The 25,351-nt window shown below is 52.4% G+C and overlaps 1 protein-coding gene across 1 annotated transcript in view; it reads left to right on the top strand.

Annotated features, from left to right (window-relative positions):
• The window catches only part of NID2 (nidogen 2), a 52,771-nt gene that overhangs the window by 6,830 nt on the left and 20,590 nt on the right, over positions 1–25,351 (top strand). Inside the window, exons 3-9 of the mRNA XM_034767724.1 lie at positions 8,622–8,854; positions 12,067–12,770; positions 15,014–15,163; positions 15,247–15,492; positions 16,856–17,056; positions 18,419–18,649; positions 24,289–24,432. Coding sequence (XP_034623615.1) covers positions 8,622–8,854; positions 12,067–12,770; positions 15,014–15,163; positions 15,247–15,492; positions 16,856–17,056; positions 18,419–18,649; positions 24,289–24,432 — 1,909 coding nt within the window. The remainder of the gene's footprint in view (positions 1–8,621; positions 8,855–12,066; positions 12,771–15,013; positions 15,164–15,246; positions 15,493–16,855; positions 17,057–18,418; positions 18,650–24,288; positions 24,433–25,351) is intronic.

Below are 25,351 nucleotides of genomic sequence, written 5' to 3'. Positions count from 1 at the left end.
TTTTTAAATGCAAGTTAAGATTCTCACAGAATCACATGATTCCAAGAGCAGGGGCTTTAAAATAAACACCAGATGAGACCTGCGATAAAACCGCAAGATGTGGCAATGCTGGATCAATATACCGTTGCTAACGATGCTGCTACTTAGTTTGTTTAGGAACAGCATTTCACAGACATTTCTCCCCAGTGTTCTTATACACTGGCACGATCTTGATCAAGTAACTGAAAACAGGAACGGTGTTTGTGAGCGGTCTGGTCTCTGGCAGCCTGCACAGTGAAACGAGTTGAAATCTGACTTACCCCTTTAGCTGGAGCTCTGGGAAGCTGCACGGAGGTGGAATTTGCCCTCTCTGGCTCTTTTAACAAGTGTTAAATGGCCAAACTCCACTGAGATCAGCGTAGTAACAAGCTCTGAGCTGACCTTTCTTGCTCTTTGACCTCTGTCCTTTACACTCCATCCATCCCTCTTATCTGTCCCATTTTTCCCTAAACCTTCTGGCAAACGTTAGGAGCGATCCTGTCTGATTATCCTCAGTTTGTTCAGTGAGGACTTAGTGAGCAGACTCAAGCCCCAGAGTAAACTCTGTTGACTGCAGTGAAGTTGCACCAGGCTTTGCCTTGCCCGGCTTTGTAGAGTGTTTCCCCCCCACCCCCCCCTTTGGAGATCTTTTTCTGTGTAGCTTTGTTTGTGTTGCTGAACTGCTGTCGCTGGGGCATAGTCCTAAATGCCTGTGGTTGTGAGTGTGGGGGTGTGTCCTTCACAACAAACTCCCTTTATAGAGGACGGATGATGACCGCCTTGTGGAAATGCTAGGAAACTCTGCAAATAGAGCTGGGGCCCTTTTTTGGCTGTTGAAATTACTGTAATAAGAGTAGTCCGTGCTGCTGAGCGTCAGTGACGCCAAAGGCAAATGGGCTTGGGAGGGCATCTTTCCGTGGCTTTACCCTCATCGTCACACTTAGAAGGGGATCATTAATAGGATTTCATTTTCCATCATTTCTCTGGAAAGGCTTTTAATCATAATTTAAATTCCTTCCTTCCCCCCAATAAAACACTAGCAGGTCATTCTCATTACGTTCTTATATTGCAGCAGCCCTTAAAGGACCCGTTTTGAGGGCAGGGCCCCTTTGTGCTAGTGTAACCCATGCCGGCTGGGTGTGGTGCTCTGTCCCTCTCTAGGGGCACTTAGACCACTTGGAGTTAATGAGTTTGCTACAGCCACCGAAGAGCCAGGTGACTTTTAGCTCACGCAGTAGAGGCTCATGCACTAAGTTTCAGAGGTTGCAGGTTCGATCCCACCTGCCGGCAGTGTTACAAGTGGGGCCTCGTCGGGGATATCAACTGGGAAGTCTCTGAAGCTTGGGGTGTTCTTCCTCGGCTAGGGGAAGCACATAACCCAGGCCTGCTTGGTGGGACACAGTCCCCTCTAGTGGTACCTAGACCACCTAGAGATTAATGAGTCTGCTACAGCTTTGGCTAAGAGCCATGTGGCTTTTAGCCCATGCAGTAGAGCAGAGGTGGGCAAACTATGGCCCGCGGGACCCTCCTGCCTGGCCCTTGAACTCCTGGGAGGCTAGCCCCTGGCTCCTCCCCTGCTGTTCCCCCCCCCCCCCGCAGCCTTAGCTCGCTCCACCACCGGCGCAATGCTCTGGGCGGCCGGGCAGTGCAGCTACAGAGCCGCGGCCTGACCCGGTGCTCTGGGCGGTGCTCCAGGCAGTGCAGTAAGAGTGCAGGGGAGTTGGGGGTGGTGATCAGGGGGCAGGGGTGTGGATAGGGGGTGGGGTGGTCAGAGGGCGGGGAACAGGGGTGGTTGAATGGGGGTAGGGGTCCCCGGGGAGCAGTCAGGAAGGAGAGGAGGGGTTGGATGGGGTGGCGAGGGTCCAGGGGCGGTCAGGGGACAGGGAGCAGGGGGTGGTGGATGGGTCAGGAGTCCCGGGGGGGGGGGCTGTCAGGGGGCGAGAAGCAGGGGGGGTTGGATAGGGGTTGGGGGCCGGGCCACACCTGGCTGTTTGGGGAGGCACAGCCTCCCCTAACCGGCCCTCCATTCAATTTTGGAAACCCAATGTGGCCCTCAGGCCAAAAAGTTTGCCCACCCCTGCAGTAGAGGCTCATGTGTTTAGCTCCAGAGATTCTAGGTTTGATCCCACCCACCAACAGCTGGGATCTGTTGGTGTTATACTAACCCTGGTACATACACATAGCAGGAGACAGTCCCTGCCTGTATGAAAAGACAAGACAAAGACAGTGAGAAAGGAAGTATTATTATGCACTTTCCAGCTGGGGAATTGATGGACAGAGATTCAGCCTCATTAAATCAGTGAGCCCAAAACTCAGAAAAAATATGTTTTAGTAGAGACTGGGGGATGGATTCTTCTCTCCCACTGGTGCAAAGAAGGAGTAACTCCAAAGCAGTCAATGGGGTTATAGCTGTGAGATACAGGAGAATTGTGTTTGGGGTTTACTCAGAATACAGTAGAAAGGTTCATAGAATATCAGAGTTGGAAGGGACCTCAGGAGGTCATCTAGTCCAACCCGCTGCTTAAAGCAGGGCCAATCCCCAGACAGAGTTTTGCCCCAGATCTCTAAATGGCCCCCTTAAGGATTGAACTCACAACCCTGGGTTTAACAGGCCAATGCTTAAACCACTGAGCTATCCCTCCTCCCTAGAAGCCAGGTTCAAAGGCAAGTCCAAAGGAGTTCAGCATATCAGGGGTGTGGGTTGGTTGTCCTGCCAGGTAGCTCACTCAGGATGAGTTAGGACTAGTTACTCTGCGAGGGGCTAGCTGTGAACGCCCGCTGATCATGAACGCGCTGAAGAACATTCAGAGGAAACCTGCACCTGATTAAGGGTGACATCCTGGCTTTGCTGAAGTCCATGACAAAGTTCCCATTGGTTTCACCGGTGCCAGGATTTCACCCCAAATTTTCAGGACCTCTCGAAATGCCCACCTGGTAGCAGCGCACTTGGGTAATAGAGGCAGCAGTTTTATACAGGTCCTGATGATATTGTACTAGAGGGTCCACTGAGCTAGCAACCTAACGGAGTCCAGAATGTGGCCAATGATGTGTTTTCTCTCTCTTCTCCCAATGTTCTTCTGATCAAGGGTGTTGATGTGAAGCCAGGACTCGGTGCTCAGTTGGGAGAGAGAGTTTGGGAGATTATGTGAAGGCAGAAGGATCAGGAAGGATAAAAGTCCCCTGGTTGTGAAGGAAAAATCCGATGTTGTGGAGGAGTTTCTTGTGTGCTCAGGAAAAGAAGAGCTGGGGTTAAGAGCCAAGAAGATAAAGTAGAGAAAAATGATGGAAGAGCCCCATTGCAGGGGAATGCATGCTGGGGAATAACTCACTGGGAGGAAGGGAGGGAAGTGGAATTGGTTTAGGGTAGCGTTGAAGCTGATGAATGTCTCATCCTGGAGCCATGCAAGTGAAACAATGCAGTGCTTGTTCTGTGGCTGATCGCCCCTCGAGTGGTGAATTCAGCCCTGTGCAAAGGGCCAGCCCGAGACCTGCTCAGCACTTATTTTGAGGAGGAAGGATGGGGATAGGGCACTGGACTTGGACTCTGGGCTCAGTTCCTGTCTGGGTCACAGAATTCCTGTATGACCTCGGGCAAGTCCTTTAAGCCACCCCATGCGTCAGTTTCCCACGGGACTAATAGCACTGCCCTACCTCAGATGGGGACTGAGGATGAAATCAAATAGTGTTGAAGTCCTCAGATACTCTGGTGACGAGGGTCTCGTAGACGTAGATAGGGAGGTGGATGTGCTGGGTGGCTGCCCAGAGTGAATTTCACCCAAGGACAATGGACTGGAGACCTACTTTAATTTTGGGATGCACCTCTGCGCTTCGCTAACTGGAGCTGCTCCTTGGTCAGTCTAAAAATTCCTGCTTATAACTAGTTTTTAGACAATGGTGGTGTAAATTGGCACAGGTCTACTGGCTTGACTGGAGCAACGCCATTTACATGGGCCAGCTATCTGGCCTGGTGTTGGTTACAAGGAACATCTGCTCCAAGGAGACGTGTGGTATATTGATTCACCTTCTGAGGAATTAGCAGCTTCTTTTCCAGTGCATTGGGCCTTGTCTGCACACACACATTGTACCAAGCCACTGGTGGGACAGTTATGCCGGTATAAATGTGTTTATACTGGGATATCATACAGTGACTGGGAAGAGGAATAAGCTACACTGGTATAAGGCACCTTTATACTGATATAATTATGTTCACATGTGGGGTTGTACCAGTAGAACTATATTGGGAAAAAATTCACATCCATAACGGTACAAAACCTACGTGTAGACAAGGGCTACAGCCATGTCTACACTACAGCCTTCTGCACGCATAGCTGTGATCCCCGACCGACAGAGCTGTGCCAGCACAATTTAGATATAGCCGCAAAACTTGCACTTTTACCAGTATAGGGGTTTTACAATATTCATCCAAACTGCGGCTTTGCTAGCATAGCTGCGTCCACATCAGGATTATAGTTAGCTGGTAAAGCACTGCTAATGTAGATGTAACGCCAACAGGCCCCACTCATCCGCAGGCGGGATCGAACCTGGGACCTCTGAAGCTTAGTGCATGAGCCTCTACTGGGTGAGCTAAAAGCCACGTGGCTCTTATCGAAGGCTGTAGAGCAGACTCATTAATCTCTCGCTACGTGGTCTCGGTGCCACTAGATGGGACAGAACCCCACGCCCGGGAGGTGTATGGTTTACATAGACATAGCCTAAGTGATCGTGAACTGACAATCTCCGGGTTTTGGAACGGGTTCTGCTCTCACCGGATCCTGTTGTATATTTGGAGTAGCTCCTCTGACGTCAATAGCGTCGTATGGACGACACAGGAGTTAATGGTTGCCCTCTCCTCAGCGCTGCTGAGGCCACCGCTGGAGTTCCGTGGCCAGTTTTGGACAACACGCTTGAAGAAAGACGCAAACAAATTGGAGCGAGTCCAGCGGAGAGCAGCAGAAAGGAGAGGAGGTTTACAGAACCTGACCTCTGAGGAAAGGTTGAAAGAACTGGGCATGTTTATCTAGAGAAGGCTGAGGGGGGAAATGATATCAGTCCTCAAATATGTCCAAGGTTGTTATAAAGAGGACAGTGATGGGTTGTTCTCCATTTCCATCCAGCAGGACAAGAAGTGGCTTAATCTGCAGCAAGGAAGATGGAGGTTAGCTGTTCGGAAAGGCTTTCTAAGGCTAAGGGTCGTTAAGCACACGAACAGGCTACCTAGGGAGGTTGTGGAATCCCCATCCTTGGAGGATTTTAAGATCAGGTTGGACAACCGCCTGTCAGGGATGGTCTAGGTCAGCGTTTCTCAAATGCTGCCACCAAGGGGCTTTTCTTGTGGCCACAATCTCCTGGGCTTTGATGGGGGGAGAGGGGGAATGGCAAAGTAGAGGCCCCTCCCTGTTTTTCCTGACTGCACTGCCTTGGTGTTGATTGCTGTTGCTGGGGCTGTCAGCAGGGGTTGGGCCCTGCCCCCCTCCGGAGACACTTGGGACACAACACTGGAGGAGCAGGCAGCCAGTGAGTTCCCCACTGTCCCAGAGGTGGTGGAGCTCAGGCTTTCAGGCTTTGGGCTTCAGCCCTGGGGAGACGGCAGGCTCTGGCTGCGGGGGTTCAGGTTCCAGCCCTCGGCTCCGGCTGTGTGGCAGCAGGCCCTGGGCTCCAGTCGCAGAACTTCGGGCTCTGTCCCTGAGCCCCGTTCCCCAGCCGTGGGGCTTTGGGATCTGGCCACAGGGCTTCATGCTCCAGCCTCCCCTGGCTGGCCACCCACCCACCCTGTCGTCCCCAACCCTCGCTGCCTCCCCCGACCCTTATCCAGGGTTGAATTTGTCCCCAGGCTTGCCAGGGCTGAGTAAGTCTGCTGTGAAAAGTGATCCTTGTAAGTTTGTTAATATCACTTTTCACAGCAGACTTACTAGCTAGCCATATAGAAATTACAATGATTTGGACGTGTCTATGTGCATATTTATTTGTTTTTCCTAAAGCAAATTAAGTATCTTAGGAAAAAGTGTGAGAATGGCCACCAGCAAGAATGGATGGCTGCACTCTGAGACCACCAAAAAATTTGTCTTGAGAACCCCTGATCTGGGTATATTTAACTCTGTCTCAACACATGGGCCTGGCCCGCCTCTTGAGATCCCTTCATCTCCATGATTCTACGACTAGAGATATAGATATATAGAGACTAGAGATAGAGACTCCAGGTATAAATGAAAGCAGAATCTAGCCTCACGTTAATAACAATGTGTCTTCCTGGAGCTGGAGAATGCTCAAAAAGACTTCACAGGGGCATTTCCTGGCTCACAGTGGCAAATTCAGGTGTCTCTCTTGTTCCTATCTCAGTTGGACAGAAGCACAGCCCCTGTTTATGTAACACGGTTTCCCCCAACCCCAGCGAGGACACTGACAGTCTTGGGAGGGTCATTTATGTCTGAACATCAGATCCGTGTGAAAGGCAGGTGGGTAATGGAGAAAGAGCTGAGGAAACCACAGTCCCCACAGGGTCTGGTGGGTGAACTCTGTTCCTGACTGCAGCCCTGTTCTCCTGCCCTTGTTCGGTCCTCTGCTGTCCTGACCAGAGATTGCCAGCTGGGTTGTATTGCTCCCTAGGGACTGTGACTGGGGCCAGCAAAATTTGTTTCACACATAACATGTCTGGAGACTGAGGACTAATCTATGGACAGATGGTGAGTCTCATGGTCTGACTGGCTGGTGAGCAATACCGTAGAAGTTTGTGCCTGGATTTCCAAACCGTGGAAACGCCTCATGATGGGATCATTGTGGTGTGAACTGATCATTCTTGTTTGAAGTGGACCATTGGCACCAATTACACAAAAAGCTCATTAAGCCCAATTTAAACCACATCCCGTTGAGCCAATGAGCCAACTCTCTCCCATACGAAATAACGAATGCAGAATGTGGTATGGTTTTGGTTCTTCGTGAGCCACTATCGATCTCTGGCTGCTTTCCTGTGCGAGCTGAGGCAAGAATTCCATGTTAGAATTCAGTCAAACACAAACCACGTGAAAAGTGGAAGGCGCACACTGCATTTGTTCCTCTCTACAGTGCTGGGGTTGGTAACAGCAGTTCTGGCAACACATTCCAGTCCCAATTTTTTCACATGGCGTTTCCTATGATATGCTAGGAGGACTCTCTTCAGGGTAAAAGCCCCAGATTGCACATTTCTTGTAGTTCCAGTGAATATTCAGGTCCCTCATTCTCTTCTCTTGAATGCCTGTGTGTGTGTGTGTGTGTGTGTGTGGTGTGTGTGTGTGTGTGTGTGTGCGCGCGCGCGCGCAACAGGGAGACGATTTCCCCCCTTTCCTGTTTTAAACACCCAGAACATATCACACTTATGGATCATTTTGCAACACACGCAAGATTGTGACACTAAATTATTTTCCTAGATTCCAAAGGTGCTGGTTGTAATAATTCTCCCTTCAATGAACAAGACGTGGAGGGTTGTAATAATTCTAATGCTGGACATACAGGGAGAAGGGGATAAGAGATGGTTGCTATTGACAGATTTTCTGGCTAAGCACTTGAGTGGGATTTTCCAAGGGAATGAGATGCCCAATTCCCAGAGAATTTCAGAGGTATAACTCTCCTGCCAAATCCTAGGAGTTGTCCCTACCTCTCACGTTTTCATCACAGGAGATGTTGTTCCCCGGGATTCTTTCAACCCAAAGCTCTTGGTAACTTTTACTCTGTGCGAGGTGGTGTCAGGAAATCAGGGGAGACACAGCCGTCCGACCGATAGATGGCTGGCACAAACGGGACAACACAAGAGTGCTTTCACTTAAAGTTAAACTTTACTTAGTCTCAAGCACTTACACACATCCGCAACAGATTAGTAAAACACCCCCAACCCTTGATAATTACCAAAGCTGTGTGTGGCTTTCGAGTGACATAGCGGCAGGCTTCCGGTGGCCAAATCTTCCGTCTGCGGTGGGGACTGCAAGATGTATCCAGAGGGAGAGTCCAAAAAGAGTCCCCAAACGAGTCCAACTATCTCAAGCTTTTTTCCCTTATTTATACATTAGTAATAGAATGACATGTCCCTGAGAGAGAACTTGTTAAGCGAGCAGTTCCAATGGGCAAGCAAGAGGCTCCTTCTGTTTATTGATTAACCAGGTGTGGGTTTTTCCAGAGTTTGCAGCCTTGAGACCCCAATAGACATTCCTAGGGCACATCCTGCTCTTTTAAAATGCATGTATCAGCAACTTCAACACAATTCTTATCAGGAAGGACGCGGGGTCAAGCTGCCCTTTCTGTGGCACCCCAAAACTTCCCCCCCCCTCCTACCTTGGTCAAGCTGAGACTGCTGACTAGGCCGCCTTTAACAATAAGCCATAGTGGTTTCAGGCACTTTACTAGTTTGCCAAAGTCTCCCCGTACAATGTCACCCAGTCTGGTCCCAGAGTTCCAAACCCCTTTGATGTGCCCTTTATTTTTAATTGCTGTGAACTAATTGCATCAAAACCAAAGTCACATGTAGGTGAGGTCAGTTTGTGTCCCTCATTCCAGGGCTTTCTCTCACGTTGACTCCCGCATCCAAGCCTCCGTTTAACAAGTCTCCCGTACATTTGTGATGTTGCTTTCTTCTGCAGCTGAACACCTTCCAGGCAGTCTTAGCCTATGATGACTCCGACACCTACGCCCTTTTCCTTTATCCTGATGACGGCCTTCAGTTCTTTGGGACTCGGCCCAAGGAGTCTTACAACGTCCAACTGGAGCTGCCAGCCAGAGTGGGTTTCAGCAGAGGCGAAACTGATTACCTGAAGAGAGAAGGGCCGTATTACACTGTCACCAGCAGCGAGCAGTCTGTGAAAAATCTCTACCAGTAAGTAGCGCGGATGGGAGTGCGTTGAACGGCATGTCTGTATAACGCGGCTATTTAATCAGATACAACCCCAGGCTGCTGAAATGCCGGTTCCTGGATCTGTCAGAGCTAAAAGCAGAGGCTGCCTCAGGGAAAACATTCCCTTTGGAAACAGTCTTCTGCTTTGGGATTCTGGTACGCAGAAACGCATACCGATCCTGTTGCCCTGATTGATGGTTTCCTACAGTTTACTTACCTGTGTTATTGCAAAGAGGTATTGACTAGCTCAGAGGTCCCCCTGGGGGGGTGCGGAAGAATGTTCGTGGGGCGCGGCTGGGGCCCAGGCCAGCCCCCATGTGGGGCCGGGAGGGAGCACCACCCAGCTCTGCTCCTGGCCCCAGCTGCTGGTCCTGGCTGCTGGCCCCACACTTGGGGTCCCGGTGGTCGGCCTTGGCCCTGGCTGAGGTGTTGCTCCCACCCTAGCTGTGGCCCCAGCCTTGACCCCCTTACCCCTGTGTTGGCCCCACTCCCAGCCCCGGTGGGGAGGGTGTGGACAGGCTGCGAGGTAAAAAGTTTGGGAACCACTGGACTAGCTGAATCAGTGTTATTTGCTCCTTCTCATAACACAAGAACTAGGGGGTCACCAAATGAAATGAATAGGCAGCAGGTTTAAAACAAACAAAAGGAAGTATTTTTTTCACACAACGCACAATCAACCTGTGGAACTCCTTGCCGGAGGATGTTGTGAAGGCCAAGACTATAACAGGGTTCAAAAAAGAACTAGATAAGTTCCTGGAAGATAGGTCCATCAATGGCGATTAGCCAGGATGGACCCAGGGATGGTGTCCCTAGCCTCCGTTTCCCAGAAGCTGGAACTGAGCGACAGGGGATGGATCACTTGATGAGCTGGCTGGCTTGGAGGACATAATAGGTGCCACTAAGACATGGGAAGTATGAAAACAAGCAGGCTAGATGGGTTGTGTATTGATACTGGTCAAGCCCATATGTTGGGTGAAGCCCTGGCTCCACTGAAGTCAATGGACTTCAGCGGCTCCAGGATTTCATCTGTTCTTGCCAGTGCTCCTTGGCGCTTTTGGTGAGGTAGAACACAGTCCAGGTTTTGCGGAACAGGCTATTGTTGTAGTGACACGCTCGCTGTCTTCAGGTGTGTCAAAGGTGGTTATAAAGAGGAGGGTGATCAGCAGGGTTCCCTCTAATTTTTCCCACCCATGTGCAGTTTGTTACCACACCACCTTCATATTGGTGCACATAACAAAATTCATGTGATGAGGGTGGGACTGAGGGGTTCAGTGTGTGGGAGGGGGGCTTTGGGGCAGAGGGTTGGGGTACAGGGGTGTGGGCTCTGGGGTGGGGCCAGGAATGAGGGGTTTGGGGTGCAGGAAGGTGCTCTGGGGCTACCACAGGGAGAGAGGACTTCCCCCCCCCTCCCCCCGCCCCAGCACTCTCTCCCTGCAGCAACACCTAGGCTGCGGGGGCGGGGGGGGGAAAGAACAGGTGTCTCTCCACGCTGTGGGAGCTCTGAGGCTGCAGGATAGGCACCCCAGCAGATCCAGGCCACCCCTTCCATGCCTGGGTCTGGGCCACTCCGGGGTCGGGCCGTGCCGCATTGCTGCGGCTGGGCCCGATCCGGCCGTGGCTGGGTCCGGGCAGGGGTGGCACGGCCGGTTGGGGGCCGGGGAAGGGGTGCCCCTCCCCCGGCCATGGCAGGTCCGGCTGGGTTCCCTGAGCGCTTGCGTAGCGCTAAATAGGCTGCTGCGCGGCCGTGCAGCTTACAGGGAACTTAGGTGATCAGTTGTTCTTCATGTCCACCAAGGGGAGGACAAGAAGTGATCTGTTTATGTTGCAGCCAGGGAGATTAAGGTTAGATATTAGGAAAAACTTTCTAACTATAAGGATAGTTAAGTACTGGAATAGGTTGCCAAAGCAGGTTGTGGACACCCCGTCATTGGAGGTTTTAAAGAACAGGTTAGACAAATACCTGTCAGGGCGTATTGAGGTGTACTTACTTCTGCATCAGCACCCGGGGTGGACTAGATGACCTCTGGAGCTCCCTTTTAGCCCTAGGTGTCTAGGAGTCTATGAATTCGGAGAAATTTAAAGAGCCAGAGACATCCGAATCAGTTGCCGTGGAAGTGATTGTGATGTCACCAACCCGTTAAAGACTTCAGTAGGGCTGAAACTCACCCATGTACAGAGAGGCAGGACACCGGGGAAGCCTTCAAAACTGGGCTTATATAGTCCTTACGTGTCATATAGGGCTGGTATTGGCTTTCTGCACAGAGGGGGGATTTCATCCAAACAATGGGAGCCGTTGAGCTCGTGAAATGGCAGCCGTTCTGTACATTATCTCTGTTCTCGAGGACCAGCTGTTCTCCTGCACACAGCTGACCTCAGCCATAAAGAACAAGGGAAGAAAAAAAATGCAGAAAATGTGACATAAAAGCACAACTGTTTCTAAAGAAACTTTTTTTTCCCCACAAGGCACTAATGCCTATTTAAGCCTGGCGCAGCTCAAATAACAGGCTGGGTAGAGCTCATCAAATTGAATTAAAAAACAGCTGTGAAAACATAGACTGAGATTTTCTAAGAAATAAACTTTGATTTTTCCTCCTGACGTAAAATATTGATCCTCTCCTGTACCAGAAAGATCACTGCCGAAATTTTCAAATGGGACGAGCGATTCCAATTTAAGGGGGGGCAATTTGAGGCCCCTTAAGGGAGGCAGTGTAGTGGGTAGAATACTGCACTCAGGAGAGCTGGCTTGGCCACTGGCTTGCTGGGTGATCTTGGGCAAGTCACTGCCCCACTCTGTGCCTCAGTTTCCCCATCTGTAAAATGGGGATAATGATACTGATTCCCCTTCGTAAAGCACTTGGAGATCTACCGATGACAAGAGCTAGGTAAGGGCTCGGTATTATTATTAAAGGGGTCTGTTTTTTCAGAGGGGGAGTAATTGGCACTTTCTGAAAATCAGGCCCCTTAAGGTGTTTGAGGTGTTTGCTGCCTCCCCCCCAATCAAGGCCCCTCAAATCACTAGCCATTTCTGAGCATTTCGACCAGTAGCTCCAGTTGTACAGTCTGTCCTCAGGCAAATCTCCCATTGAGCACAGTGGGAGATTTTGTCTGAGCAGGAGTTGCTGGATGGGACGCTCTGTGATTTGTAAGCAGCTGTAAGTAGTAGTTGCATGTAACTGTTTGTAATTTGTATCTAGAACAAGCAACTCAGGGATTCCTGGCGTATGGGCCTTCCACATTGGCAGCAGCTCCCCGCTGGACAACGTCATGCCAGCTCAAGTTGGCGAAAAGCCTTCCATGGGGCATTCCCGGCAACCTCTGGAGAGCACGCTCAGCAGTGCCACCTTGGAGCAGAACGTCCTGGAGGCTGACTATCCTGAGGAGGACACAGACTACGCCGAGCCCTTCTACGACGAGAACGAAGAAGACGACGTTGAGTACCCGACCGAGCTGGTGCCTGATGTTTACACGAGACTTGATTTGTACAGACGCTCCGGGGCCAGGCTGGGTTCGGAGCTGGAATCCACATTGCCGTATCCGGTGTCCAGCCGTCACCCGGCCTCTCCTGAAATGCATGGGATGAAGGAAGGGCCATCCCAGGCGCCTCCTGCATTGGAAGATGAAGTGGAGTCCTCCCAAGAAACAGGAATCCGAAACCCGTCCTCACTAGAGACCAAGGACAGCCTGCTGGAGCTAACGACCCAGGGGCTGCCAGCAAACACTGAGCGGGACAATGTCCAGCCCTACCCAGACAGTGACACTGTACTGTCCGAGACGGACATCTTTCCAGTCTACCCACAGGGGGAGGTCATGCATCAGGGCTACCCAGAGAACTCCCCTCCCTTTAATCGTGGGAGGCAGGTAGTTGGTGTGGACGAAGACGGCAGCTTTAACCAGGAGGGTAAGTGATGTGAACCCAAAGTGTCCGTAATTGATTTCCAACTGTTGGGTTTCTTTGTAGCTAACAACATTTAAAGCACTCTTCACCGGAAAGACTCGTTTGTTGATTGGGACATGAGTGAAATTAAGATCCATCGAGCCAGAACCTTCACTAGTGTAAACTGGCATCAACCGCATTGAAGCCAGCTGGACTTCCACTGGAGTCCGGGGAGCGACGCCGATTTGCACCAGCTGAGGAGGTGGCCCATAGCGAGCGATTTAACTTGGCGATGTCCCGCAGAATTTAAAACCTCGTATCCACTGAGCAATAAATGACCTTCGCCCCAGCAGTGTGAACTGAAAGCAGAGTGACACCAAGTGCTGATACCCTTAACTAGAGCAGGAATTCAGCTACATTAACGGGAAGGGAGATTTAGCTTAAGGTTTGGCGTGGGGAAGTACAGATAATACAGTGGCAGGGGCATTGTTATTTTGGGAGGGGATCACTGTATAACCCTACGCTGGCTTTGGGCGAGAGAGATTTCTCCACCACAGGGAACTAACTGCTGAAATGACACATTTTACACATGCTTGTAATAGTCAGAAATCTTATTGTTTAACTTCCTGCAGCAAAGGTGTGAGGGGCCACCCCGGCTCCCAAAAGGCAGGGGAGCCGTGTGAACTCTTAGAGGGATTAGATGATCCAGAACAGAGCAAACTCCAAGTTTACTTCTGCTTTAATTCATACTCCACAAGGACCAGGTGGAGGAGGGGAGATTATCTGAGCGTTTTGGAGACGTTTTAAGGCCATGGTAACAGGGCCGAATCCCTTGGTCCTACATCGGGGAAGGTGGGCGGGAACGTGGGAGAAGGTAATAAGTCACAGCGGGAGGTAGCGTCTTTGTGTGAGAGGCTTGCATTGGCTGGCCCATTGCGCTTGTCTGTCCCTATGACAGCTGGCACAAGCCGTGGGGAGCTCTGCCAGACCTCCTCCTGAGTCGTGAGGAGCTGAGTGACGGGGAAGGAGAGTAAGGAGTTGTTATTAATGTGCAGAGAGAGAGAGAGCTGGGCTGGGGGTTCCAGCCTTTCTGAAGTATGAGGCATGATGTTTAACAGCTGCCGGATAAAGAACTGTAGCCCGGCTGTTTGGTGAGAAATACAAGCTGCATGAGGAAAAAGTTGCCCAGGAAAAGCAAGAAAATCCAGACGTTGAACCTTTCAGCCGTTGCAACGACGGGTAGTTAGGAACTGGCCCTTACCAAGGCAAATGCTTGAGAGCTCCTAGGCAGGCCGTAGTTGTGTGCGCACGTACACTGGGCCAAAGTCACCCCAGGGGTGATTGCCCTGAACGCAAGGACTCCGGCTCGTTTATGGCGATTCCCACGAAGGTTGCAGGTTTGTAAGCCACTTTGCTCTAGTGAATGGTGGCATCTGCAAGGGGGTCACGGTCTGGCCTGGGCCCAGGCAATGGTGACGGTGTCTCTCAGTAGCTAGGAGGGATTCTGGCTGGAGTTTTCAGTTGGGGCTAAGGAGTTAGGTGCTAAAATCCCTTTGATCTTCAGTCGGGGTTGAGTGCCTAACTTCCTAAGCCCCTTTGAACCTCCCAGCCTACGTGAATTTTACAACTGGCCTTTCCGACAGTACAGGGTGCTAATTAGGAACATCTCCCCATGTGCACCCTTGAGAATGGCCAGTGGAGGTGCTGGGTTTAATCATTCACACAGTCACCCATCCCAAGTCTGGGGCAGGGGGGAATTCACCCCTGTGGATGGGGGACACTGGCTGGCTGCAGACCCCCTGGTGGAATAGAGTTTGCAGGTTTCCTGTACCGCTGCAATTCTCCTTGGGATGGATTTTTCCACTACTACATGCCTGGCACCTGGGTAGAACTGGGGAACAGTGGAACACACTGGCTGTGTCTCTCGGGCACCTCTCATCTTGTTCACCAGCGGAACACCTATTGTGTTTTCAGCAGTGGAAAACGTTTTTAAGACACAGGCCCCGAGCCTGCAGTCTTGCTGCAGGCTAAACTCCCTTTGGAGTCAGTGGGAGCTTTGTCTGCCCAGGATCCCCCCCACCTTGAAGGGACAGCTGTGTTTTCCCACTCCAAACAACGACAGCGAGAGGGCAGATGTTGTCAGATTTCCTTTAAGATCTGAAAGCTTTTGTCCGGGTTTGTACAGCTTCGCTAGTAGAGGGTTGTGCAGCTGGTGACGTGCTAAGGCCTGGTTCCTTACTACGTGCTAACCTGTGCTTTGGATGTAGGGTTCACGTACAATACCGCCAGCAAGGAAACCTGCGAACGGAACCACCACCAGTGCTCCCAGCATGCCTTCTGCACCGACTATGCCACCGGCTTCTGCTGCCACTGCCAGTCCAAGTTCTATGGGAACGGCAGACACTGCTTGCCAGAAGGTAAATTGTAGCGGGTGTTTGCAGAGCTTCTGGCATTGACTTGTTCTTTGAGACTGATCCAAGGTGTTGTGTCCTCTTCCCAGGGGCTGCTCACCGTCTCAACGGTAAAGTCAGTGGGAATGTCCTGGTGGGACAAACGCCTGTACATTTTAGTGCCGTTGACTTGCATGCCTACATCGTTGGAAACGATGGGAGAGCCTACACTGCCATTAGCCATGTACCTCCGCCGGCAGCTCGGGCGCTCATGCCGCTGACTCCCATCGGAGGTCTCTTCGGGTGGCTTTTCGCTCTGGAAAAACCAGGCTACGAGAACGGCTTTAGCGTCACCGGTAAGTCACGGTTGAGTAAGCATTGCAAACAGGGCGTGGGCCGGGGCCCACTGACCCCCAGGGGAGCCTCTCCCATTGACTTTGGGGGGCTTTCAAGGAGTGAGAGGGGTGGGGTGGAACAGCTAATCGTCAGGAACGCCCAGTGTCGTCTGACTTCTGCTTGTTTTCACCTTCTAAATCTCCTGAGTTATGGGCCTGGTTCTGTTGATGGAGGAAATGAGTTCTTCTGGGGGATCGTGGCAGGCAGCTGCCTGCCGTGCCCCCCCTCCTGGCCGGGGTGCTTCTGCGATGCCCTGCTAACAATTTCTCCCGTCTTCAGGGCTCTCCCGTTACATTCCCTTCTCCCAGGCCCTCCTGGCCAAGCTTCTCTTTCCTTTGCCCATACGGCAAACCAGAACTGCAGCCATCACCGTCACGATTCCCCTGCTGGCCTGAGTCTCTGGCTCCAGCTCACAGCCAGGCCCCCTGCCCCTGGTGGCCTCAGCAACTCTCATGACCCCTGTCGCGGCGGCTTCCTGCTGCCCTTCCGGTGGGACCACCTGATCCAACACAGGTGTAATCAGGCCTGGCTAGGCCTTGCGCCTCTGGCCCGCAAGGGCAAGCCACCCCTGTGACAGGGGTATTAACAGGTTGTCTTGTGTAATGGCTACGTACTTCCCCTCCTCTCCTCACACCCGGTGCCTTTCAGCCTTGAGCACCCTAGCCCCCGTTCCTCCTTTTTATTCCCCTTCTGTGACACTCACTGTCCTCTGGCTGGGCTTCTCTGGAGCTCTCCTGAAAGGCCCAGAGGGTTCACTACAGGGGCAAGAGGCATTTTCCCCTCTTGGGACTAAGGCCCGTAGCCAGTGGGAGGTAGGCCCCACGATACCTCCGAGGACTGGGGCGTAAGTGTGCGGTCTCCGGGTGCTCCCAGACCCCACAGATTTGGAAGCTAAAACGCCATGCAGAATCTCCATCTCCATGTCATCCCATTACACCAGCGTTGGCCCAGCCGTTACACCCAAAACATTATTGCCAAAAAATCCGGTCAGTACTTCTGAACTCAGGTTTGGAATCCAAGTGACTAGCAGCGTTAACCTATTCCGTGCTGGGTAACGCCTCGGATGATTAGTCTCCCCTTTGTAGATGCATGTGACGTGGTGCTGAGCTTGGGAGGCCGTGTGTAATATTAGCACATGCAGATCTTTAAACCCAGCCTCTTGAATCCAAAGGCTTCAGAAAAGGTCGGTATTATCCGCTCTGGGCTAATGATCAGCTTATGTTATCGGTCTCAAATATAATCTAAGAATTGGGTAAAAAGATCGTTAGTTTATCCATTAAAACAGCTGAAACAGAGCTTGATTTTCTTCCCTGTTCATTGTAGGTGCTAAATTCACCCACAGTTTGGACGTCACCTTCTACCCAGGAGAGGAGAGAGTCCATATCACTCAAACAGCTGATGGCCTGGGGCCAGAAAATTACCTAAGCATTAAGACACATATTCAGGGCCAGTTGCCTTTTATTCCAGAGAACTTTACTGTCCACATTGCACCGTACAAGGAACTTTACCACTACTCTCACTCAGGTATGATTGGAGGTGCCCGGGATCTCATTCATTGTGTGTTTTGTTTTGCAGAGCAAATGTTGTTAGCCTGCTATTAGCCAGGCTAGCGTGTTTGCCCACAGCATGTTATGCACACTGGAATTCTGCAGCGTTCTGCAGTAACCAGTGGCCATTTTTTAAATTTTCCACCGTTATCTGCAGAGAAACTGCTTCCTTGCAGGACGTTCGCTTCCCGTTTGGTTTTGGGGACACCTCCCTTTTCTAGGCAGAAGGACTTGGTGCATTTCCGGGACTCTGTGCCTTATATAACGTCCTCCCCGCCGAAAAGGGCTGGACTGCAGAGATGGAGTCCAAATCCCAGATCAAAATCCTCCCCTGAATTTTGCAGATGGTCTCTGCCTCGCTGAAGGGATCAGCCGAAAGCCAGAAACTGAACAGTCCAGAATATTGGGGTGTTTGGAATCCAGATCTGAGCCCTGACTCGGATTTTGTAGTCTGAGATTGGTGTGGCTGCAGGAGTCACGCTTGAGCGATAGGAAGCCTCCCTCCCACCTATCTTCCCCCCCCCCCTGCTGTGCATGCTTGCTTCCTCGTGAAATCACTAGGTTTCCTGCTAGGGTTGCCAACTTGGTAATATTTAAAAATGAACACTCCCGCAAGCATGCCGGAATCTCTCCTGCCCTGCCTCTTCCTCCCTGAGGCCCTGCCTCTGCCCCGCCCCTTCCCCCAGGCCCCGCCCCCATTAGCTCCTCTTTCTCCCTCCCCCTGTCGCTCTCTGCTCTTCCTGGCTTCCCCACCCCGGCCTGGTTAGGAGGGACTCTTCCGCGGAGCTGGGGCTGGGAGCTGCAGCCACCTGACGCCCGTAGGAAGCGGCTCCAGCTGAGTAGGGGCCGGCGTGGGTGATGACCCAGCATCTCCGCCACCCGCAGTAACTGGACTTCGGTTGTCCGGTCAGTAGATCTGACCGGACGCTGTCAGGTCCGCTTTTCGACCGGACTTTCCTGTCAAAAACCGGGCACCTGGCCACCCTGTTTCCTGCATGGCAGTGCTGAGGGCTAACCAGAGGCCACTGGCCCAAGCCCGGTGCTCACATCTCCAGTGAGTGAAAGTATCATGGTCATCAGTGCACAGAATTAGTCTGTGAAAACACGTTGTATTTACTCCTTTCTTCATTCTCTCCTCCACCCCTTCTCCATTGCTTGGGCTCATCCACCTGCTGTTGCATTACTCCTTGGAGCAGGGACTCCAGGTTTGGAAATTGCCCAGCCCTACAGGGCCTGGATCCGTGATTGGAGCCTCTAGGAGCTGCTGCGGTGCAAATAATAATAATTCATCAAGCTACCGCATGCTTGTGTGACCCGGGTCCTTGGCACTGTTTTGCAGCCGTGACTTCCACAGCTTACCGGCAGTATTTCCTCACCTTTGGGAGTATCAACCAGACCTTTGCCTACCAACTGCACCAGAACATCACCTTCCACGACTGCCCGCCCGCCCGCCACCACAGGGACGTTCCTGCCGTCCAGCAGCTGAGCGTGGATCGGATCTTCGCTTTGTACAACGATGAGGAACGGGTCCTGCGCTACGCCATTACCAACCAGATTGGCTCCAGAGAAGGTGAGCTCTACCGAGTCATCCTCGACTCAGTTGGCCTGTTGAAAGTAGGGGCCGAATTCCCTGCCGGTGCAAAACCCCTGCTTTCAGCATGGCCTAAAATAGTATGCGGCAAGGGGAGGGAAGATGGGTGTCAGTCTAATGTGACTACAGGCCTGGCTATGAGTGGAGTGGTGAGCTGCACCACTGGGACTAGACCTGAGAGGCCTTGTGTCACTGAGTCACAACCCTCCCCTGCTTCCCCTGGGTCCCTGGGGGTTGTGATTTCCTGGCAGTGTATTGTACCACCTCCTGCACTGGCTGGCCTGGGTAAGATGGAGTCAAAGCTCTCTGTTTGTCTGCTCTAGGAGGGTGGTGAAGCACTGGAATGGGTTACCTAGGGAGGTGGTGGAATCGCCATCCTTAGAGGTTTTTAAGGCCCGGCTTGACAAAGCCCTGGCTGGGATGATTTAGTTGGGGTTGGTCCTGCTTTGGACTAGATGACCTCCTGAGGTCTCTTCCAACCCTAATCTCCTATGATTCTATGAATGACCGGCTGACTCCAGTGGTCCCAGACCAAAAGTCTCGGTAGCCCGTGCGAGAGAGCAAGGGGAATTTTTCCTCCTCTGCACAGGCGCATGGTCCAAGTGGCAGTCTGGCCCTGGGGGTAACTGCTGGTGGAATGATACAGTTCCTGTGAGCACACACAGGCTTGTACGTGCGCCAATAGCACAGCCCTGTAGAAAATGTCTGTGGAGCTCAATTAGGCCATGTGTACCTGGGCAAAACGCCGCTGGCCTCTGGCTTTGCCCCATTTCACCCAGGTGGAGTTTTCCCACTGCTGTTAGATGACTATGAAGGGATTGGATTTGTTTTGTCCTGCTAAGCACGTGCCATTATGATAGATCCCCGCAGGACCTCATCTGCTCAGGATTCGGCCCACAGCGACAGCTGTTAGTCTGAGTGCGTGGGGTACCAGCGGGGGTTTCGCTGGCTGGCATATGCTGTGCTTTGAGATACATTCGGTTTGGTTTTGAGGCAGCTCTTTCCCGCTGTAAACTCTGCTGCACGGAGGGGTACGAAGCCGTCCACGTGGCAGACAGAGCTGGCCCAGAATAACCACGCAGTGTTCCTTCGTGCTGAGTTTTATCCTCAGTGCTGAAAGGCAGAACTCCGGGCTCTGGGGTGTTTGTTGGACGTGCAACCCCCTCTCCAGCCATGAAAAAACGTAGTGAGGGGCCGGGTGGAAAGCAAGTACCCTCCCCCACACACACATCTCCCCCTGCCTTCTCTTGGCAGAGGTCTGTCTCCATGCTGAAATATCCAGTGGCCCATCGTTTGAAATACAATGAACCCCATTTCCCAGCAGCTGCTGCTGCTTCCTAAAACTTCAAAACTTTAGTCAAGAAAGTGGTACATGGCAGAGGGGGGAGCGATAGCTCATTGGTTTGAGCATTGGCCTGCTAAACCCAGGGTTGTGAGTTCAATCCTTGAGGGGGCTATTTAGGGATCTGGAGCAAAATCAGTACATGGTCCTGCTACTGAAGGCAGGGGGCTGGACTCAATGACCTTCAAGGTCCCTTCCAGTTCTAGGAGATAGGATATCTCCATTAATTAATTAATTAATTCCCCCAGCTTTCTGAACTTTCACAAGATTCGGCTTTGGCTCTAAGACAAAAGTAAAGAAGCAAAAATGGGGATTTTTCCACCCAACTCTACTATGGTGGTGTCAACCGACTGTGTTAGAGAACAAAATGGCTAGGTTGGTCTCTCCTCATTCAAAAATGCACCGGGACATCCATGTGTTACCCATCTAGCCATTTCAGTCCCTTCTTGCGCAGCATAAGGACAGCACTTTAGCAGGGTGGCGTGGAAATTTCACGTTGTTGCTTCATTATTTTTGTTCTCCAGCCAAAGCAGATTCTACATGAAACTTTACTGGGAGTTCTGTGTACAGGGATGTGTGTGTGGGTGTGTAATCTCTGCCTAATCTACTGGCACAGGAGTCGCTCAAGAAAAGCTAGAAGAAGAAACGCTCTCGTGATGTCTGTACAGGATCAGGTTTGGAGCCAGAGGCTGCGTTCCTTGTGCAGACTTTTATTTCCTGGAGTGGGGTGATCAGAGGTGGCGCTGAGTGTATTTTGTAGCACCACGCGCGCAGTGAGCGTGGTTCTGGGTGCATCCAGGGCCTGCTGGCATCAGTGGAAAGATTCCAGGGGCGCTGGATCAGGCCCCGGCTGTGTCTGCGTCGTTACCTGTTGAGTTGCACATCGCCGTCCGTGGCGAAAGGACGGAGAAGCCGGAAGGCCCGAAGTGTGGCTATAATGTAAATGTGGGGAGGAGAGAGCTGATTAAGGCCACGTGGGTGGGTGCTAGCCACCGTCTGGTTGGTTAGCTCGCGCTAGAGCTGGTTATCCCTCCGAAGAAGGGTCTTCCTGAAACCCAATCTCCCTGTTGGTCCCCAGGGAGCTCTTATCTAATTGGAATGCGTGTAGAACAACACAGCTGCCTGCACTTTCTGGGAGCCTCATTGTTTCCAGGAGGATGGAGTAAAAGGGGCCGTGTCCTTTCTGAATCAGTAATTGGGAGCCAGAGCTATTGACCCTCCTCTTCCCTTCCTGACCCCGGGGAATTTAAAGGGCATGTTGTGTGGAATTTAAAGGGCATGTTGTGTGGAATTTAAAGGGCATGTTGACTCTCGCGCGGGGCAATCACCTGGGAGTGGAGAGCTCTTCCCACTACAGGGTGAAGCGATAGGGCGTGTGCAGGGTGTATGTGCTCTGCTTAAGGAGCCGCTCCTTAAACAAAAACCTCCCCAGCCTCCTACCCTAAGCAAGTAAATTAGTTCCAGCTCTTGGGGTCAGAAAGCCAAGCTATTTAATAGAGGCCATAAAGGATCCAAAGGGGGACGCTAGCCGAGTGCAATAATGGGGTAGAGGAAGAGCCTTTTGAGAGCACAGCCGGGAGCAAATGTGAGAGGGATTCAGAGTCTGCGTCTCAGGGACGTCTCCATGTCAGGGGCCTGTAGCAAACGAATTACATCAGGATCATGGCCGAGTCCGCGTAGCCTGGGCTGATTGCAGAGATGGGCGTGAAGACCCAGGTCCCAGCACCCCCAGAACTTTGGGGAGATTCAGATCCGCAGGCAGCTCCGAACAACGCAGCCAGCGGGGCAAAGCAAAACTGGGCCCCCGCCGCCCCTTGTTGGGGGAAGGTTGGCGCTGGGGCTGGAGTTAGCAGCTGCCATTTGTAGGCAGGGTTGTGCTCTGGCCACAGCCAGCAGAAGCCCCGGCAGCCTCCCTAAAGCCAGGCAACGTGCCCGGGGGGCTTGGGCTGGAACGGTCCCAGTGCCGGTCCGATGCATTCTCAGTAATAGGGTCTTGGGCTGGAGCTGCCGGAGTCACGTCAACACTAGTGCGAGTTCTGGTGCTACAGCCACTCCTGCGTGCTGGGCTGAATCTACACTGTGCCGGGCAAGCTTATCTCCGGCCCAGAGCATGCGCCCTGGTGAGTAAGGGGCTGTAGAATGCCCGAGTGCTCCCCCCATGTGGGCTTCCTGTATCACCCATCGCAGCCTGGTAGGACAGCAGCCCTTGCAGGGTCCTGGTTCCTGTGCAGGTTGATGGGAAGTGGGGGAAGTCACGGCTCCTTCCCAGCCCCCGTGCATTGGTGAAAACACAATCCAGCCCCGCAGACTCTGATTCATGGAGTCCAAGGCCAGACGGGACCATTGTGATCATCCAATCTAACTTCCTGTGTAGCCCAGGCCAGAGACCTCCCCCGGATCATTCCTGCCACAGAGCTTTTGGGAAAACAGCCAACCTTGATTTAAAAATGGTCACCGATGGAGAATCCACCACGACCTTGGCAAATTGTTCCCCTGGTTAATTACTCACCCTGAAAAATGTACACCTCATTTCCCATCTGAATTTAGCTAGTTTCAAATTCCAGCCATTGGAATGATTTTGTGGTTTGCATTGGTTACCCAGGGGGGTATTCTGGGACCTGTCCAAATGTGTAGTAGACCACACCTACTCCCTCTAGCTGATAACGTTATAAATTGGGCTGGTCTTCTGGCTGGTTTTCAGATGGGCCAATGTAGATCATGCCAGTTTCCATCAGGAAAACACAGAAGCAGAGGAGACTAAATCGTTTGAGTTACGATCTTGGTTAAAAGCTGGCGAGTCTTTACTCATGCCTTACGGTGTGGTCAACAGGAGTTTCGCTTGTGTAAGAACTGACTATAGACTTAGGGTTTGGTCCTGACTGGTCTATCTATATTTAAAGCTGGTGGAACTTTACCATCCTGGAAATTCCTTTCATTGAGTTTTTTGGTGGTGTTTCTAGGAGACGTAAACCAACAATTCTCGATTTCATCCCAAACTCGCAACAGGTCCGGGGAAACCTTTTCAAAAGCACCTACGTCACCTAGGCCCAGATCCTCAAAGGCATTCAGGCACCTAACTCCCATTGACTTAGGCTCCTAAGCCACCTAGGTGCTATTGAAAATGGGAATGAGACTCCTAAATCACTCAGGTGCTTTTGAAATTTCTACCCCAGGGCCCAATCCAGCATCCATGCAAACTCCGTGGGAAAGACGCCCTTGGACTCCACTGGGTGCTGGGTCAGGCTCCTCACCTTTTGAATTGATCTTGCCAGTGAATTACGAGGTTTTAGGTAGTTTCTCTAACCTAGAGACAAAGTCCAAAGCCGAATTCAATCTCTCCCTGACTTCCCTAAACAGGGCACTTCAAGAGCCAGTTCTGGCTTTGCCCGGGCCCGTGCATGGGGCAGCGCATCGGAGCAGCCTGGGGGCAGATTGTTTCGGAGTCACACTCTGCGTCCTGGTTTCCTCCTGCTCCATGGGGGGGGGGGACACCCTGGCGCAGCTGCGTTGGCTGTTGTGTTGGCTGGAGCCAAAGCTGCGCCACGTGCAGGAGGGGCCTGTATATGGGGAGCCCGTCTAGTGGATTAAGGGGGTGCCTTCCACCTCCTTAGTGCCTATATGGGATGCAGGACAGAGCAGCCTCCAGCCCTAAATTAGCCAATAGCTGCATCCCCAGCGGCACTTACTGTAGTTCGGTCTTTATTTTGGGTAACCGGCTGTGCGTGGGTTAGCTGTAGAAAGGTGCATTCACTCACTCGCTCGCCATTGTGTGCCGGGGTCTTTCTGCACCTCTAGGACACAATTCTCCAGAGCTGCACTGACCTTGGATGTTCTTCCCCCTCTCTGCGTCCGGCACATGGGGATGCAGAATGCCTGGTGGGTTAGAGAACTTGGCCCTTCTGCTCTGTGTGCGAGTGATACGGTGGTCAAGGGGCAAGCTGTAGTTGCACTAACGGCATCTTCATTGCTTCTCACATGCGATACAGCTGTGTGCCCTGGGAAGGCAGTGTGGGCTAGTGGGTAAGGCCCTGGACTTGGGTGCCAGGAGAGCTGGGGTCTGTTCCGAGCTCTGCCACTGCCCTGCTGGGTGACCTTGGGCAAGTCACCTCACTTCTGTTTCCCTTCCTTCCCTTTGGAGCAGGGACTCTCTTGCTATGTGTCTCTGCAGTGCCCAGGGGCTCTGATCTCAGTGGGGGCGTCTGGCTTCTCCTGTAATATAAATACCCGTCCCGTGGCGCCTCATCCAGGTTTGCCTTTTGCTTTCTGGCCAATCTAGGTGGCCCCGACTTGAGCACAGCGAACCCCTGTTACGACGGCACCCATGCGTGTGACACCACAGCGCGGTGCCAGCCGGGCACCGGTCTGGATTACACCTGTGAGTGCACGGCCGGCTATCGGGGAGACGGCAGAGACTGCGTGGGTAAGTGGAGAACACCGCTAGCGGCTTCTCGCCGGCCGCAGGCTTAATTCTGCAGGTCAGGCTTGGCGATCTACAATCCGCCATCTTGCCTTTCTCTGTACATCCTTTCTGAAGGGCGATTTATAATGATACTCGCTTAGTGAGAGGGTACCCAGCACTTTTCATCGGACGAGCTCAAAGCAGGGTAAGTATCGTGGTCATGGGGAAACTGAGGTACACAGCAGGTATGGCCCCGATCCACACAGGTATTTAGGTGCCTTCCTGCCTCTTTAGGAGTCCGTCATTTAGGTGCTACTGGCATTTCCAAAGCCGCCGTTCAGCTGCCGCCTAACCCAGGAGGTGCCTAAATCCCCAAGGCTCCTAAGTTTCCACCAGTTGGCATCTGCAAAGCTGCCGATGCCACCTCCCAGCGAACAAGCTGCTCTGAGCCCAGCTCAAGCCGAAGCCTTGGAGGCCTGAAGGATTCTCAGTTCAGGCAGGGATCCCATCACGCCGGCAGGGCCTGACCCCAGAGGCGTGTTCTGAGTCTGCCTCAGGCCCAACACCTGTCAGACCCCGCAGCAGGGGGGCTGGAAGCAGGCCGCTGGTACAAGGGGGTGCAGTACAGCACCCACACGGAGACCGCCAGTGCCCAGGGAGATGGCGGGCGGGTGGGAGGGTGTGAGAAGCAGACAGAAACAGTTCGGTTGCTAGGGCCTGGGCTGCCTCGACGACTGACCTGGCTCAGGGGCCTGTCTTCAGTAGCAGGTTTGCAGCTGAGGGAGGTTCCCATCTTTGGCCCATCAGCCTGGAACACCAGGCCAGCGGCCTGAGCCCCGCTCCTTGGCATTTCCCACCTGGCTAGCTTTGGCAGCACCCCCCTCAGCTTGCTGGCTTCTGAGGATCCTTGTCGGAGGAGCCTCCCTCGCCCTGTGCGTTG

Source organism: Trachemys scripta, chromosome 4 (assembly GCF_013100865.1).
Source record: "Trachemys scripta elegans isolate TJP31775 chromosome 4, CAS_Tse_1.0, whole genome shotgun sequence".
Taxonomy (NCBI): Eukaryota; Metazoa; Chordata; order Testudines; family Emydidae; genus Trachemys; species Trachemys scripta.
The sequence above is the reverse complement of the archived record's forward strand: the minus strand, read 5'-3'. Positions and strand labels throughout refer to the sequence as shown.